This window comes from Rhea pennata, chromosome 26 (genome assembly GCF_028389875.1).
Source record: "Rhea pennata isolate bPtePen1 chromosome 26, bPtePen1.pri, whole genome shotgun sequence".
NCBI classification, from domain to species: domain Eukaryota; kingdom Metazoa; phylum Chordata; class Aves; order Rheiformes; family Rheidae; genus Rhea; species Rhea pennata.
Window position 1 is genome coordinate 1072023 of NC_084688.1, and position 18608 is coordinate 1090630.

The following is an 18608-nucleotide window of genomic DNA, read 5'->3' on the forward strand; positions in this document are numbered from 1 at the left end:
AGGTATCCGGAAAAGAAACACAGCCCCCTTGACAGCAGCTGACCAATGGGAGGAATTTCTGTGTTGGCTTAGGGCTGATAAATTCCACGGGGCTCAGGTAACACATTCGAGAGACAACTCCCATTGCAGCAGGCATAAAAGAAGTGGGGTGGGGGAGAGGAACACACGCTCCTGTTCCAGGTTCACAGCTCCGTGAACTGTAACTTGGGTCTGGTCCCTGATATTTCTTACTATGGCCAGTTACAGCTTCAGGCAAACTCTCTCTTCCGCATCAGGGGGACTTGGTGGCTCCTCGGCCCGTCTTGGTGGAGGTTCCTTTAGGGCCCCAAGTATCCATGGTGGATCTGGTGGCAGAGGTGTCTCAGTCTCTTCTGCTAGATTTGTCTCTTCTGGCCTAGGAAGTGGTGTGGGTGGCGGATATGGTAGTAGTTTCAGCAGTAGCTTCAGTGGTGGCTTTGGTGGTGGATACGGTGGTTGTCTGGGCAGTGGTGATGGCCTCCTTTCAGGAAATGAAAAGACAACTATGCAAAATCTGAATGATCGCCTAGCATCTTACTTGGACAAAGTACGTGCACTGGAAGAGGCAAATTCTGATCTTGAAATTAAAATCCGAGAGTGGTACCAGAAACAAGGACCAGGGCCTGCTCGGGATTACAGTCCTTATTATAAGACTATCGAAGATCTTCGAGAAAAGGTAGGTGTTAACATTTATTAAAAAGCAGCTTAGTTTTTACAAACACCTAGAACAAATCCTTACTAGAAAAACAGCCAGGAGGGACAGCTGATCATGAAAAGGACAGGAAGATGAAATGAATACATAATGAGTCAGCAGGGACGAATAAAGAGCATGTTCAGTAAGGAATTATCTACTTTCAAAAATGTTAGCTAAGAGAATGTATACAGCAGTCAGTTTGAGATGCCTCAGTGCTTAGTTCCCTGATAATACTTGCTTTTAACAGGCAGCAACGAGTGGATTTGAGGATGCTGTCGACAGGAGTATATCTAAATAATGCTCCAGCAAACAGCAGGAATTCTCTAACACCATTCACTTAATTTTGCAGAGTTTTGTGTAGAACTTTTTCTATGTTTCAATAGCTTCAGCAGATAGTATTTACTGGAAAATACTTACTTTCTGAATTAACTGGTGTGTGTGTATATACATATATATGTATATGTATATTATATGTATATATATATAATGCATGCATGTATGTATGTATAAAGCAAGCCTTTTAAATCAGACCAAACTGTAACAGCAACCTACCTGTCTCTGCAATTTCTTACCTGCCACATAACTTGCAAAACTTTGGACAGGCACATACACACTGCTTTAACAGTAAAAATAAAAATTAGCCCAATTCAATTTTGTAAACATGATGAGAGTATTTCAGGATTTCAGTACCCTCAATACATTAGTCCTGTAGAATTCACTTCCTTGAGTTAGGAATGAAAATAAGAGGACTGAAATGTTTGGTTTATGGATAAAGAAAGCAGCAGACATGAAGTAATCAGTCTCATATATAAATGCAGGATCTATGCTGCCCCGATAGCCTATGAGTATGTGATAACGGGTTACTTTGAGAGGATACACACCCTGGAAAACATACATAGTAGCTGACTAAACTATGTAAATAAATGAAAAAAAATGTGAGGTTCAGCCTGGAGTTCATAAGCCCTCCCATACAGTTTACTTTCCTTTAACCCATTCACACTCTGTACTGGTTTCAGAAATTGAGTTCCAGAGAAAAGCAGAACTGAGGATTAGATTCTCTCATTTTAGTATCCTTTTTCTGCTTGTCTTTTATTCCTTTTAGTCAGGGGGCAGAAGATGCTGTTCCAGTTGCTTTTCTAGATGACTTTTTGATTTCTGAAAGTTGGTGATGAAATGTTTTATAGATAAAAGTAAACCAGGATTACTCTTAAGTAAATAAAATTTCCTTTATAGTTTTTCATGGTGCATTAGAAGAGTTACCAAAAATTGAACGGTGGTTAGTCTAGGAAATAAAAATGTATTCAATGACCATAGAAATTCAGTACGGTTATATATTGTTTATGATACACAAACTTATCATTTATTTTAAAATACAGTCCTTGCAATCACTCACCACAGCTAACAAGAAGACGTGTAATGAGAACAAGTTCTGCCAAGAAGGCTCGGCCGACTTTGCTTCTGTTGCATGTTACAAGGAAATAGTCTCTTGCTTCAGTCTTAAAACTGCACCTAGCCGCCGGCTCACCAGAGTCCTCACCCTCTAACAGAACATGCAGATTCACCGCACTGTGGTGACTTCAGATGGTGACAGGCTGCTTCATGGGCCTGACAAAAAATAAGGGAACCTATCCATAAATGATAATCATGGCAAATCTGTGCCATATATCTGCTATACTTCACTGATACTTTGGTACTGAGATCAAATACAGTACACTTTTATTCGGTGAACAGACAGAACAGGCTCTTCACTGTTCTATCTCAGTATCAAGGAAGAAGGTAACAGAACCGTTCCAGCTTCAGCAATGAATCACTCTCATTGTTCGTAGATCCTCGCTGCCACTATCGACAACTCCAAGATCGTCTTGCAGATTGATAATGCCAGGCTGGCTGCTGATGACTTTAAAACCAAGTAAGTATTTTCTGAAAGGAAAAAGGTCTCTTATGCAGGTGAGTACCTTGTTGAGCCACAAGGTAGTGGCTGTGAAAAAGCAAAAACATGTCAATAAAAGTCTGTGTATTAACAGCAGTTTGATCCTGTCATTGCAGTTCAACCCTTTATGCATTTGCTGAAAGCCTCATCTGCACTACTGACAATTTTATATCATGTAATACATGTGCAGAACACTTTAATACTGAACAACATTTGCTAAATGTTTTCAGTCCTGCAAACCTGGATGCATTTACAAGGCGTTTCACTGTGGGCTGGCTGTATCAGGTAACTGCAATAGTTTTATTTGCTTTGTTTTTAAGGTTTGAAACAGAGCAAGCTCTTCGCATGAGCGTGGAGGCTGACATCAACGGCCTGCGCAGAGTCCTGGATGAGCTGACCCTGGCCAGGACAGACTTGGAGCTGCAGATTGAAAACTTAAAGGAGGAGTTGGCCTACCTAAAGAAGAACCATGAGGAGGTAAGAAAAACCACAAGACACACATCTGAAAATGACATTAGAAAAATACCATGTGCGAATGTGGAGTTCTCAGGGTTGCCTTGGACTCTCCAGCAGCGAACAAAAGACTTCTGTGTAGACTAAGTAACTAAAGACACCCTCGGCAAGTACTTAATGATAATCAGTCAGGCTTTAGGTCTTAAAGAAAGAAAGGAGGTGCAAAATGTTTTCAGTTTATGATTGTACCCTTTTTTTGTCTTCCCCTGCCATGCTAACGTAGGAAATGAGTGCCTTGGGAGGGCAAATAGCTGGCCAAGTCAGTGTTGAAGTGGACTCTGCTCCAGGCATTGACCTGTCCAAGATCCTGGCTGATATGAGAGACCAGTATGAACACATGGCTGAAAAGAACAGGAAGGATGCTGAGGCCTGGTTCCACAACAAGGTAGAAAACACTCCACACATATACGGTATATTAACCAAGAGCCATGAAAGAAAGAAAATAATTTTTAAAATACTCTGAAAAGTGCTGTGAAAGCTTCATGACCTCTAGTAAGAGGCCTCACATTGCTCATGTAATGTTTTCCCTGTTTCAGACTGAAGAGCTGAACCGTGAAGTAGCTGTTAATACTGAGCAACTGCAGAGCAGCAAGTCTGAAGTCACTGACCTGAGACGCACCGTCCAAGGGCTGGAGATAGAGCTTCAGTCCCAGCTTAGCATGGTGTGTTCAAACACGTGCTGCATAAACACATGCGCACTGAAACATGTCCATACTCCCCTTCCCATAAGCAATCCTGTATCTGGCAGCAACCGCTTTGTTGTTTCCCTCCAACCTGTTTCCAGAAAGCGGCACTGGAAAACACCTTGGCAGACACGGAAGAGCGTTACAGTGCCCAGCTAGCACAGACCCAGGCCTTGATAGGCAACCTCGAGGCCCAGCTGGCTGAACTCCGAGCTGATATAGAGCGCCAGAACAACGAATACAAGAGCCTCATCGACATCAAGGCTCGTCTGGAGCAGGAGATTGCCACTTACCGCCAACTCCTGGAAGGCCAGGAGAGCCAGTAAGTAACTCGGCTCACTGGGGAAGACCGCTGTGTTTAGGCTCATGACGTAAGACTGTGCCACGGTGCCCATTAGCTTTTTGTGTGCTTTAGAGCATTTAGAGAAATGTTACAATTTCCATTTATGTGAAGCAGGCACCTCAAAGAGCTTCTAAACCAAAGGACAAACTGACAACAGTGCGAGAGACTAAACACAATGAACAGTTAAAGTAGTAATTAGTCACATGCTTAGCATTTAGGGAATATAATGCAGCTAGTGACATTTTAAAAAATACATGGGTTAATATCAAATTCCCACAAGCATCCTGTTGCCAGGTAAACAGTTCTTCCTCATAGGGTTCACTGCAGAAATAAATATTGTGAAGAGGACCGAATGCAGAGCAGCTTAGCTAATTTTCAATAGCCATTTAAGTGCTCATAGCTCTCTATCATTTCACATTTAGCCTCAAGGAGGAAAATATTTCATAGCCTAGAACAAGAAATGAGGTAAGAGTTGAAAGGTTTTGATTTCCTTTATTCCCCGTTTTCCAGAAATGTCTTTTCCCACTTCTGCTGTTAAAAACATTTTTCCTTCAACAATTCCCTCTCCTGAGCTGAAAAGGGTGGCAAGGAGATGAACATCTCTTGTCTGAATATGTATAAAATGTACTTGATAGAGATTTGGGTTCATATATCCTTCTCCCACCCAATATTTGATGTGTTACATCTATTTTCATCCATTATCTCTTTATTTTACAGGATGTTTGGCTCCCTTTCTGCAACTGCTGGTAAGGATTCTTTCTCTTTAGAGAAATTTTGAAGAGTCAAAGAAGGTTTATTTTCTGAAAAAAAAAATACATTCATTATGGTAGCTGCGTCAATTTTAGAGATGGGGCTGCTGCACTGACTCAGAAAAAAATCCAAGTAGTAACAAATGATGACTCTGGCTAGAATTTAACAAGTTATTTTCAATAAAAGATGCTAGACATCAGAAAAAAATCTCAGACTACACTACAGTAAAGGCTAAGTACATAATAAAATGAGTAATCATTCCCCCAGATGAAAGGATGGAAGAAATTTGAGCTTGGCCAGCTCAGGGGTATTGTACGAACATGCAAGTAAAGTATTTCTTGAGCTTTTACATGTCAGCTGTATAGTAAAAGTGAGGTATGATTCAAATCAATGCTATGAAGAGGAAAACTCCTGGGAGAAGGGAATGAGAGATGAGAGAATATGAGCTGAGAATCCATTGCAGAGAGCGTTCTCGTGTGTGTTACACTTCAGTAAGTGTTGTCCTTTCTTTCTGTATTTTTGCAGACAAAGGAGACAAGCTGACAGATGGAAAAAAGTACTAAAAGTCTTCAAAATGTCACCTGGAAATGGGAGGAAAAAAGCTAACACATAGGAAGTAAAATGGAGAGGAATCACTATAAACTGGTGGAAAGGAGTATGTTAAAGCACACAAAAATCTTGACTACACAAAGTTTAGGCAGACTGGTCCATTTAGTGCTGATTAAGTTTCGAGTTAGGTTAGGTTTTCAGTCATTTCTAAGTCTTTCATGTACTGAACTGCTGTTTCTATTCTAATAAAAATGATCTGCTGCTTGCAAACGTAGCCTTTTCCTCTCTATTGCAATATCCTTACTGCAAGTTGGCTTTAATCAGAAAAAGTGAGCAGCTAGCCAGCCTCCCGGGCAGGTTAACGCTCGCAGCGTCACGCGGGTGGCTTCAGCTCCATCCCCGATCTCCCCGGCCGACTCCTCTTGCCGGCGGGAGCTCGGAGCGCAGAGGAACCGCACTCAGCTCCGCAGCGGGACGCACGCTACGAAGCACAGCGGCTGCGGGCTCTGCAGAGCAGTCACAGTGACGTGCGACGCAGCTTCGGTTATACGGAAGGGCTGGGAAACATTTTGTTAAGGCAAAATACAAAGGTGTTAAAATGGTTTCGCAATATTCCTATGGAAGCAAACTGGAGTGAGAAACTAGTGTGAGATTTCTTCATTCACTTTCTCTTCTGATACACTGATCTTAATAAAATAAAAATAAAATCCTCAGCTCATACAGTTAGGTAACTAATCCTTAGCCACCCTCATTCCCAAAGCATGGGAAGGATACTCATCACAGCTGAAATCCGAAACATTAAACACTTTCAGCTCAGCCCCACAAATTGGTAATTTCATTCCCAACCAGCACTGTAGAAGCAAGGAAAGGGAACTTTTCAGGGTTTGCGCTGAACACAAATCAGGGCTATAGCTAAGTGGCACATCCCCACTTCCAAGCACTGTAAGAGCGTACGGCTAACTAGTCTCCTCAGGGCAAAATCAAAATGACAGTACGGCCTGAGCACAGGCAGCCCGATCCCGCAGCCTCGCAGGGAGACGCCATAAATCCTTCATCACTTCACTCCTAAATAAATTATTTCTCTCTCGTTCATAACTAGTTTACAGTTAATGGCACATTTGCTTAGCAAGGACCATCCCGAAGCTTTGGACCAAAGGTTGAGCAATCCTTCTCAATGGCAGGGAGGCGCGTTACGCCGGAGCCCGCTGTTGGTTCAGCCGTGACTCAGGGGACCTGTCAACACCAGTTTTCAAGCCCTGACACAGACAATCCCAGCTCAGCCTCTGGAAATCTGGCGAGGCTTAGATTTGGGGGTCATTTGCCATGACTGGCAAATTAGACAGTGGCATCACTGAAAAACTATGATGACAGAAAAACACAGTCATGAAAAGTCTGAACCAACACAGACACACAGAGGAGAATCCAAGGTGGGAAGACCAGCTGGACTAGGGTGCTTTGGTGAACCAGGTACAGAATCAGAAGGGACCAGAGGCAGGAAAGTGAGGTGCATGCCGTTCATCAGAAACACACCCTTGCACACGGAATCTGCTTTTGGAAGATAAGGGAGAAGCAGGCTCTTGTGCATTAACACAGGGCAAAACTGCTGACACACTTTCTAATAAGTATCTTATACTCAGTTTATTCCCTTGAGCAGTTAGGCCTGGACTCCCTTTCCATTCAAACAACAAACAACTCCAGGTCTGTTTTATAATCCCAGCAAAACCCCATTCCCCGGCAGTAAACTCTTGTCACAAAACCAGTCAAAATACATGATTACTGGTCCAAACTTCGCACATTAGGAGTCTGAGAACAAGCTCTAATTTTCCAAGAATGCAAAATACAAGGTACAGGGACACTTATGAGATGTATGTTCCAACCAAAACGTTATTTTTGGTTTTTGAATTCCAAAGACTAAATTAAATTTGTGTTTAGAAGAAACAACTTGAACAAGTTAAAAGTTTAAAAGTGTTTAAGAGCTTAAAGGTGCCAAGAATTGAATGAATTAAAGTAACTAGAGGCTTCAGAAATTGGAAACAATTGTGAAAATGCTATCATTTCTGCTTTGATACCCTAATTCGAATTTTAGTTTATAATTTTAAGTATTTTGTCCAAAACTTACAGGGCAATGAAAGCTTTCTGGAGAAACATTTAACATAAAATCACCCAGAGAATATAATTTAGAGCTTGGTTCAGAAGAAAAGGATTTTCTAAAGCTATGTAATGTCTGAGTGATCCTTTTATCAGCAAAAGACTGAGATGATAAACAAGCTGCTTCTTGAATGAAACCCTTTGTCTTCATGGAAGGAGAGGCTACAGTGTGTCAACTTCATTAATCCCCTAACAGAAGTACTAAGAGTTTGCACAGCACAGACATGTCAGGAAACGTCTCCTCAGAAACCTCTGGGGAAGCTTGACAAACCAAGGAGCTTATGCACCACAAACATGAGCTCAGAGTGTCAAGACATTAGATAAGAAATCTTAGCATGAAGACAGTGTGAGCAGTACAAAGGCATAAGCTTGATACAGCGTTTGGTTTACTTTGGCAAGCAACAAGCTTCAGTTTCCTTGCACAGACCATGAGAAGACAACTCTACAGAGGTCATTTTATGCTCCAGCTGCAGAAAAGAGCCCGATGAACAATGCTCAGAACGATCCAAATCTCTGCTGATACAGAGGTAGTACCAACTAAAACACAAAAAGAAAGAAAGAAAAGAAAAAAAGAACTTTGGGAAGTTCATTTAAAAGCGTAAGAGGTTATGAACCTTGAAGCAGTCCAAACCTCATGAATTTAGGGAAATGTAAATGACCTTAAATGAGAGAACATGGCTAAAATGGAGAAATAATATTGAAAACGAAAAATATGCCTAATATGCCTGTAATCAGAATTATAACTAGATCTAGAACTGAGCTAGACAGATAATTTTCATAAATTATTTGTTCAAATTCAAATATGAAATAAGATTCATCAAAACAATTTTGATTTATTATTAAATGATACTGTTCATGTGGGGCTTGATATGGAAGTGCTCAACCTGGAGACAGTAATAAAACGGTAAGTTGGATATAAATAAATAACATAAGGTGACTGAATACAGAAAATACAGAAAGCATTTCTCAGCATCCAATGCAACAATGTAGACGAATTGATCGTTTTTCTTTTACCAGAATAAAATGTTCAGGAGAAATGCTTATAAGAAAACTCTCAAAAATTACATTTTTTTCTGATTAGGAAGGTATCTCTGAAGTATAACAACTGATGCAAGCTGCAAAGGAACTTTTTCTTGGGTCTTGCTTTGATTTGAAGATATTATTGACAGCATATGGGGAAACAGTAGGAGCTATTTAGAGCTTGTTGTTTAGTATGGAAGAACAAATAGAGAAGAAGGTGATGAAGGCAGGGATGAGCCTCAGGTCAGGGAGCACTTGCAGGCTCCTGATTGTGGGCAAGGCAATCTCAGCATCCGAGTTTGAAGCTTCAGAGAAAGTTGGAAAAGCCACAGCTCCCCACCACTGCAGTTTTCTGAATTATGTTATAAGACAATAATCTGTATTGGCTTTTTGATTTATTTTTATTTTTCCCAACAGTAAATATTCAACAGAAAGAAAAGAAAAAAACCAGCTTTGTATCTGCTATGTTGTGTGTTCATCTGATAGCAATCTAGAATACAGCACAAGGCACTTTAAAAAGCAGTGAGGTGTATTCTACCAGCAAGTTTTCAAAGAAGTTATACAGACTAAATGAAATAAGACTGAATGAAAAATCCCCAAAGTGCCTTGCTAAAGTTTATAATGTTCTCTAGAAGTGGTTTTACTGGATTTTTTTAAAATGGGTATTTGACCTGGCTTATTAGGGGACCATTTGGAGTGAAACAGAGCCTAGCAGCACGCACACTTCAGCATATTTACATTATAGAGGGCTTGAAGAAACTTCTTTTTATCTTTAGGAGTTTGTCAAAACTTGTCTCCTGAAATACGAACTCCTGGAGATATAAAGATTTGGCAAGATAGGCAGAAATATTAATCTGCCCCATGGCAAAACTGAATTGCTATGGCAAAGGGCCAGGTTCAGTTTGAAACATGTTTCCACAACTTTGAAATATCTTGTCTTTTCTGAACAGCTGCAGAGCAAGTGGACATTTTCAGAAGCAGGTTGTTAAGCCACATATCACAGCTAGACTTTTGCTATCTCTTTCCTCCCAGCACACACACTCCTGTTTCCTTCCAGCAAAAAGGCTGGATATTTCCTGAGATTGCATTAAAGTGTCAGCTGTAAACTGCAGAAAACCCCTCAGGTTATTGCTGCAACTGGTAAGATCCTCAGTTTACCTCAAAACACCCATGCTGTATTCTAATTTCTTTTTCTACCAATAGTTCAAAAACCATGAAAAAAAACTTAATCTTGTTAGCAAATACATAATTTTTCTTTATTTCAAAGTTCTGTTTTAAAATAAATTTGGTGCTTCTGAGCTAAAGACCAGAAAATGTTCTGCCCACCTCTGCTTTGTCCCTGCTTCTGTCGCACCTCTCCCAGCCCTGTTTCCTCCCCTAGATTGTGCTGCGGTATCACAGCTGCAGCTCGTGACTTCCAGCTGAAGAATGTCACCTTGCTGCGCAAAGAGAACCGGCTCCGTCTTCAAAACCCCACGCGATTGCCACACTATCCACCCAGACAGGTTACCCCACAGTCACAGCCTGGCAGCGCAAGCAAACAGCTAACTGTTCTGTAAACATCTCCAAAATCTGGTTTCCCATAATTATGCAGTATTAAATCATGCTAATTAACAGAATTATGTATTACTGACTTTTGAATTTCACTAGAAAATTATTAGGATTGAAACAGACCAATATTTCAAATTCCCAGTTTAAATGAAGGATTAACAACACTCTCAGAAGTGAGTCTTAAACCTGATTTCCAAAATTTACTCCATTTCCTAGTGCCTATTGGCATTATACACATCAATTGCTATCTGAATAGTTTCATCTTACACCCAATTTGCTTAGGTTTCCCAAAAGCAATGAGAACTTAGTCTGACATTTATTCTTGTAACTGAATTATTTCAATATTATAGTCCCTGTACACTGATGGATGTTCATTATCCCCCAAGCAATGATAGACTTACACATTTTTTTTCACTAAAAATCCAAATTCCAGAATCTAAAAATTAAATTGGAGCAAAGAACAGGAGTAAGAATATGACAAATCCAATTTCAAAATTTTAATGAGAAGAATATGGGTAAAAATAAAGAAGGAATGGTGGGATGAAGTACATTTTTCAATGAAAGTGGAATTTTACTTAAAACAAACTTCATTTTTAGGCATGGCAGTTGCTGGAAATGGCTAAGTGGGTGTGGTTCAACTCACTCTGTTTTTCCATTCTTGAATGTGAGAGATGTAAACTGCAAGTTTCAGAACTATAGCCTAAAGAAAAAACAGTAACTTGAATCACCCCTTTTGTTTAATTAAAAGTAAAAAAAACAAGCCCTAGCCCCTGGGATGTGCAGCCAGCTCCCTTTGTAAGGAATGTCAGCACAATTAGCCTCACCCCTAGGGAGGGGAATCTCCGCAGGGAGGGCTGCAGGGTGGGTTTGTCTCCTAACACCCTGCCTAAAGATATAAATGAAGCACCAGCGCAGCGACTGCACTTGCGCTCTTCCTCTAGACCAAGCTGAGTAACTGACTCTAGGTCCTTCTGTGCAGCTGCCATGACTACTTCCATCAGACAGAGCTCTTCTTCTACCTATGGTGGTGGCTTTGGGGGTGGTGGAAGCAGCAGCTCTCGCCTCTCCTCAATCCGAACAGGAGGATCCTACAGGGCTCCAAGCATACATGGAGGATCTGGTGGCAGGGGTGTCTCTGTCTCTTCAGCTCGGTATGTCTCCTCCGTAGGAAGTGGATATGGTGGTGGCTTGTGTTCGGGTTTTGGTAGTGGCTATGGAGGAGGCTACGGAGGAGGTAGCGCCTTACAAAGTGGCTTTGGTTGGGGTGCCGGTGGCTTTGGTGGAGGGGCTGGCTTTGGTGGAGGGGCTGGCTTTGGTGGAGGTCTTGACTTTGGTGGAGGTGATGGCCTTCTCTCTGGAAATGAAAAGATAACTATGCAGAATCTAAACGACCGTCTGGCTGCGTACCTGGACAAGGTACGAGCTCTGGAAGAGGCAAATGCTGATCTGGAGGTCAAAATCCGAGACTGGTATCAGAAGCAAGCTCCCACTAGCCCAGAGCGGGACTACAGCCATTATTACAAGATAATTGAAGATCTCCGGGACAAGGTATGCCATTCGTAGGGAGTTGTAAGAATACACTAGAATTGCTCAACTGCACATTCCAGCTCTTTCAAACCAGTTAAAATAATTACAAACAAAAAACTGATTCCCCAAACCCAAATATATTGTAGTTATGAGCTTTCCAGCAGAAAAGTTTTTTTTTTTTCTTAACTTAAAAAAGAAATGTGTCATCTTGAAAAGGTGAAGTTTGTTGAAATTAAAATGACTGCATTAAAAGTTAGCAAAACATGGCAAAGTGGATTTAGGATTATCAATATATTTATAGAGTAATCAAATAGTAAAAATATGAAAGGTAGATCTCATAGTCTAGGAAAACAATTCTCCAGGGGAAAGATAAGATCAGGTATTGCGTAAACGTATTTTACAATTATGTTAAATGTGAACTGTACAGGTTGCTTCTCACTAATCTACTTATTACTTATGAACTGGTATAGAAAGAAGACTTAAAGGTTACACACAGAAACAGCAACAATGTATTTAACCTCATGCAGACATACCTGCCCTTTCTTGGGCTACAGTAAAGGTATCTCTGGATACCTGAGTAGTTTGCATCTGAAATGTGGAAAAGAGTTTAGCTTTTTTGGTTTTCTCATATAAAAGCCATAAGAATTACAATGTAACCAAAAGGCAATATAATAAAATGAAATGGTTATTGCTATGCAAAAAGTATGCTTAACTTATGAATCTCAACCCAGGTTCATAATTACCTACTAGATGCTCAGGAACAGAGGTATTTCACCCTTATTCACAGGAATCTTTTTCTGTATCTCCAACTGTCAGATCCTTGCAGCTACTATTGACAATTCCAGAATCATTTTGGAGATTGACAATGCCAGGCTGGCTGCAGATGACTTCAGACTCAAGTAAGTCTACTGGTACACATTTGTATTCTCCCTCATTCTGTTTTCTGAAATTTAATATCTACTTCCTATCTAGAAAAAAAAGTTCTTCAGTCACTGAAGGATACATTTCAAAATTACAGACAGCTATTTGTCTTCTGTAACTTATGATGAAAAAGCCCAGGCAAAAGAATTGATGTGATGAAGGAAGAAATGGGAAAAGAAACTTGATGGAACATAGTATCCAAATACTGAGAGGTTTACACAATAAATTACAGTTCATGTCTTATTTCAGGGGACGCTTTTGACTATTTTTACTAGCCTAAATCACTCGAGAAAAGAAACAGGGGCAGGGTGGAATTTTCATTTAAAGGGAACAGAACGGTGTCATGAGATGGCTGTTCCTTGCAGTTCTCTCTCACAGCATGTGAAATTAAGAAAGGAAAGATTCTGTGTTACCCAGTTCAGGGACACTGAGAACAGCCCATCAGGTACTGCTGAAAGGATGACAAGGATACTTGCACAACTGTTTTTTCTTACAGCAATGTACCTGCAGGTTTGTATTTTCTCCTCTAGTGCGCTAGGCAGAGCTGAGCAATCTATGCTTTCCTTCACACCAAATCTGAAGACATGCTGAAAATGGACTGTCCTGTATGATAACTTCTTTATCAGCACTGATAATAACTATTAGATATTGCAAACTGTATTCCTCTAGAATAAAATCAGATGGCAATTCATGTATTTTACAATGTCATACTTGAAAGTGGGAAAAAAAATCTGTATTGCCTTTAAACTTCCTTTTAGTGTATTTTTTTATTTACATCCTTCTGTTCCCTCCACATTCAGCATAAAATTTCATAGTTTTATAGCTCCACTGAATATTAACTCTTATATGTGCCAACACTTGTTTCTTTTTAAAACTGCAGATACGAGAATGAGTTGTTCCTTCGCCAGAGCGTGGAGTCTGACATCAACGGCCTGCGCAGAGTCCTGGACGAGCTGACTTTGGCCAGAGCTGACCTGGAGATGCAGATTGAAACACTGAAGGAGGAGCTGGCCTACCTCAAGAAGAACCATGAGGAGGTGAGAGTTCTTAACAATCCAGAGAGAAAACTACTTCCACTTAGATCCCAGTTTGGGGAAAAAACAAACCAGAATGATAGGTTTACAGCTAAATGACTAAGGAGAAAATTGTGATCTCAAAAGAATCCAAACTGTGTTCTAAAAAGCACTTGTCTAATTCCAAACTATTCAGAACTGTGAGTTCTCAGTTTTAAAACATGCATAAGCATGTGACAGGCCATTGAGATAATACATGTATATATACATGTGTGTATGTATATATGTGTATATATACATATATACACATACATGCGTGTGTGTGTGTTTATGTGTGTGTGTATATACAGAGAATAAAAGTATTTGTGATGAGAGAGAGAAATTGCTAAATGTTTCTGTGTGTGTCCTACCTTCAGTACATGCGCGGATTCCTCACGGTAGAAAGTATATGAGAATATAGAGCATAATCTTTTCTGTGTTCTCTGCCTTCTTCCCATGCAGGAAATGAAAGAATATAAAAATCAGCTAAGTGGAACAGTCAATGTAGAAGTGGATGCTGCTCCTGGAATTGACCTGACCAGAATACTATCAGAAATGAGGGAACAGTATGAAGCTCTGGCAGAGAAGAATCGTAAAGATGCTGAAGCCTGGTTCTTCACTCAGGTATAGTTACTCAGCTGATGCACTGCCTCATTACTACTACCGCAGGTTTGCTGATCAGAGTCCCTGCATTCAACAAGCGGGAAAGTATACTGAGAAGCATACCAAGTTCTCATAGGTCCATCGTCTTCTGTTAAACTACTTTTTGGCACTAGCATCACAAGCATCATTCCAGAAGTACTCAGCAGTAGCACTTGCTTCTTCCCAGACAAACTGAAACAATAGAGTCAGAAAGATAATACACAAAATGCTGAAGAGTAAAAAGAGACTCCATGCAATATACTGGAAAAGATAGGATGGGCCTTCTCTTTCTCAAAATACATACATTTTTAAAATTTCAATTCAATTTGTATTTGATTTTCACAGTATTTTTTTTCTTTCAGACTGATGAGCTGAACCGTGAAGTAGCTACCCATACACAACAGATACAGACCGGCAAATCAGAGATCACAGAACTGAGACGCACATTCCAGGGCCTAGAGATAGAGCTTCAGTCCCAGCTCAGCATGGTATGGAGCTTTTGTAGGCACATCACAAGTTAAAATTAGCACATTCTCTCCTTCCTCCCTTTCTGTCCTCCCTTCCCTTAAACTGTCTCTCTGTGGGACAAATCTGCGTAATAACCTCCTCTACTATTGCTCTGCTTTAGAAAGCTGGACTGGAAGCCAACTTGCAAGATACAGAAGCACGATACTGTGCACAACTAGCACAAATTCAGGCCCTCATCACCAGCGTCGAGGAGCAACTGAGTGAACTCCGATGTGACATGGAGCGTCAGAACCAGGAGTACCGGATGCTCATGGACATTAAAAGCCGCCTGGAGCAGGAGATCGCCACGTACCGCCAGCTGCTGGAGGGCCAGGACTCTCAGTATGTTACTATATACAACGGCTATGTAAAATAGATAAGGTTAATAGCATGACATACTCTAATGTAGTAATTTGTGGCTGCTAAACTGACTCAATTATTAAATTACACTGATTGCATACATAGCCTTTTGTGCACTGGCAAAACAGATGCCCAGTAAAATCCCAAGAGCAGTTATTACTCAAGCTAATCCTCCAGATCAAGAGGAAAAGTCCATGTAGACATATCAAGAACAAGAACTGGTCTGAGTGACGTTCATATTTCTTATTGAGTATATAGGAGTGGCCAACTAGAGTGGGCCTTCAAAGCGCATGGGAAGGTCTTAACAATAACATTAGTAACAGAAGATCTGATGAACAACCCACTGAAAGGAACAGTGTGAAATCACGGCTACTCATACTCAATTTTTCCTAAATCAGTGATCAGTAGTTTCAGTAGACAGGTTCAGTGGTAGTCATTAATTAAATATTTCTTTTTTTCTGCAGGATGTCGGGATGGAGCCCTAAGGACGGTAAGAAAAATTTTGATGTAAAGAGGGGCTGGAATAAACTGACAAAATAGCATTAAATGAGCCATCTTTTTTTGGTTGGGATTTCTTCTCACAGCTACAGATCATAGTCTTTCCACTATGGCCACACTGCTTACTATTTAGAGATAAAACTATAATATTTTGTATTATAAAATATTGAAATCAGTAGCTTGCCAAAACAATTACATGAACTCCCAATATAGTTCTAAAATATGGAAATCTCCCAGAGATTCCTGAATTCCTGAATACAGTCTTAAAACATAAATATGATACATCCAACTTTGACATGAGATTTCCATGAGGAAATTGTGCACTCCTCCTTCTGTAACTTTTATTCTCTTACTTCAAGACTCTCTGATAGGTGGAAAAAATCTTGTCAGGAAACAACCAACCAACCCTCTATAGCTCTTCAGGGTGTTAGCAGTGCATTTTTTTCCCTACCTGAATTATCTTTCTTTCTCCTATCACAGCACATCTGAGCAGCGGAAGAGTTCGCATCAGTGTGGAAGACTCAGTAGATGGAAAGGTTGTTTCTACTCGTGAAAAGAAATTCCCCTAAAAAGAAATACTGAATGCCCTCTTGTAAATGAGATAATCTGTACTGTACCAGTTATAAAAACAGTACACACTTAAGAGGGAATTTGGGAAATAACTTCTAGTAAAGTAACAAGAAAACCATTCAGTATACACAATGATAACAGAAATATCCTTTTACTTTCGACAAATCACAAGAATTTAATCCAATAATGTGGAACAGCTTGGTGTCTCTCCTTAAATCTGCTCTCCATTTTCATGTGATTCTTTGGCTCTACAGCTCAGAGATGAAGAGCTGCTTTCTGTCAGTAGCTATATAGTACTCTTACGAAAGAACATAATAAAGTTTCTCTCCTGCTTGTGCAAATACATTTGCTTTTATGTTGTTTTTTTTTAAGTCAGTATGGCAGTGCCATCCACATGACCATATACACTCTTTTTGTTGCGCATCTTACTGCACTGCTTCCTGTAACCCAAAACAGACACCTGGGCAAGGCACAATCTGTCCTGCGCGTCCCGCGGTGCAAAGGCTGGTTCCCCGAGCTCAGCAGCCGGGGCTAAGCAAGGGCTGGGTGAAATGAACAGCTCACACAGAGCTCGCTGTGACTATTTTGGCTTCTATATGTAAGGAAGAAACCCACCAGCACACATCTTTACTGTAGCTTTTGTATTAGCAACACTGCCATTTTCTCTGCAGTAAGTAAGTTTGTAAATCTACACCACTGTAATTTAAGAGAGAAGTTTGTAAGATTTAAGAACTCAACTTCAGAAGCATATAAAACATTTACATAAATGCTGTATTTTGCTAAGCTAACCTGTTTGGCAAAGGTGTTGCTAGCCCTCACTGCACTATTTCCATAGTACAGTAGACCATAGAATAGTATCGACAAAAATGGTACCACTTCTGGAATCGAATCTTCCTTCCAAACTCTTTGAAGCTATGTCAAACCATCACAAAAATCTGCACCATCACAGAAGAGATTAAGGACAGCAGAAACATGTCTTCCCATGAACAAGTCCAGCATTGCCCTCCTATTAAAAACAAACAAGAGGCGACGATGAAACCCTCTCAGGACCTGGAAGTGGAAATACAGTGGTCCTACCACTATGCTTACGGGTGTTGCAGCGTTCTCTTTAGCAAAGTTCTATTTTCCTACATGGCTTTAGCATTGTAGCGCTCCAAACTACATTTCTGCTTCCCAAATGCCTCTGACGTTATGGATCTGGTTCCTACAAACTTTGCCAGTTTCTCAGGCGCAAGGAAGCTCCTTTGCCAATTTCTTAATAAATCTCCTCAGGCATTGAAACGTTTGCATTTATTCATTTGGGCGTTTGTTGTGTGTGCTTCATAAACTAGCTGTTAAACACACAGTTAATTTGATTTTCCTGTGTAAAGACCGGAGTAGTTTCCCTGCAGGCAGAGGTCTTACCAAAACTGCATCAGAAACAGCCCGTGATTGTTTTCCTGAAGCCTGTGAAAGAAACGGTCTTGCTTTCATCCCCGTTTCCTGTTGCTTCAATACTGAAATCCACCGATTTGATAAGGTGCAAAACCAAGATCCTGACAATTTTCAGTTATTAAAGAATTTGTGTCACAATTCCAAAAATAACAATATGAATACAATGTCCTGTTTAAATTAGTATTTTATAATTTATTTTGAAAAGTAGTAGGAGATTTTAGCACAGATAATTATATAGAGCTGAGCTGGTAGGAGAAGATTGAGGCCCATTTGGTCAAGGTGGAAAATCACAGTCAGCACCTGGCTATGAGTAGCCCTCCTTCCTGCTCTGGAACCGCACCGCCTGCTGATTTTGTTCCCTCCTCCCCGCTGCCCTCGTGCTTTGGATCTACACCACGTACCGCCTGGCAGAAGGCTCCTTCTCCTCCTTGCTCCCCAACATAAGTAACTTCAGTCTTAAGTATCCTTGCCTGCCATGATGGAGAGCAGGGGATAATTCTACACCGTTAAAAATCTCATCTGTTCTCTCGAACGTGCTGAATTCCATCCACGAAGGTTTTTGCTTTCAAGGTGTCCCACATATTGTATTGTCTATGTTTGGCTGTATTACAATGTCTTGGGCAAGCAGAAGCTGTTTTGTTAATCTCTCCACGAACTTCACTATTCTGGTGAAGCAAACTTGGCTTCCATCATTACTAACTCCTGTCAGATCACTGCTGCCACCTATCTCAGTTTATCTGAAATGCACAACATTTCATCTGGAATTTTCTATTACCTTCCTATTCTGATGCCCTCAAACTCAAACCAAAACAGTGGAAAGAGAATACCAGTAATTCCTATGCTAGGAGTGAGAATTCAAGAAGTGGCTTGCACAAACAGCAATCCAGTTTACCTACAT

General features: G+C 40.5%; 2 protein-coding genes across 2 annotated transcripts; both read left to right on the top strand.

Annotated features, from left to right (window-relative positions):
* The first annotated feature begins 232 nt into the window (after positions 1 to 232).
* On the top strand, positions 233 to 5494 carry LOC134151324 (keratin, type I cytoskeletal 19). The gene is made up of 8 exons (XM_062595778.1): positions 233 to 694; positions 2539 to 2621; positions 2963 to 3119; positions 3379 to 3540; positions 3692 to 3817; positions 3940 to 4160; positions 4899 to 4927; positions 5457 to 5494. Exons 1-8 carry the CDS (start codon positions 233 to 235, stop codon positions 5492 to 5494), a joined length of 1278 nt encoding a protein of 425 aa, XP_062451762.1.
* Positions 5495 to 11183: 5689 nt separating this feature from the next.
* On the top strand, positions 11184 to 17425 carry LOC134151058 (keratin, type I cytoskeletal 15-like). Its single transcript, XM_062595342.1, has 9 exons — positions 11184 to 11747; positions 12543 to 12625; positions 13528 to 13684; positions 14162 to 14323; positions 14704 to 14829; positions 14970 to 15190; positions 15673 to 15698; positions 16187 to 16266; positions 17189 to 17425. The coding sequence occupies exons 1-9, from the start codon at positions 11184 to 11186 to the stop codon at positions 17423 to 17425; spliced, it is 1656 nt and encodes a 551-aa protein (XP_062451326.1).
* The last annotated feature ends 1183 nt before the right edge of the window (positions 17426 to 18608 follow it).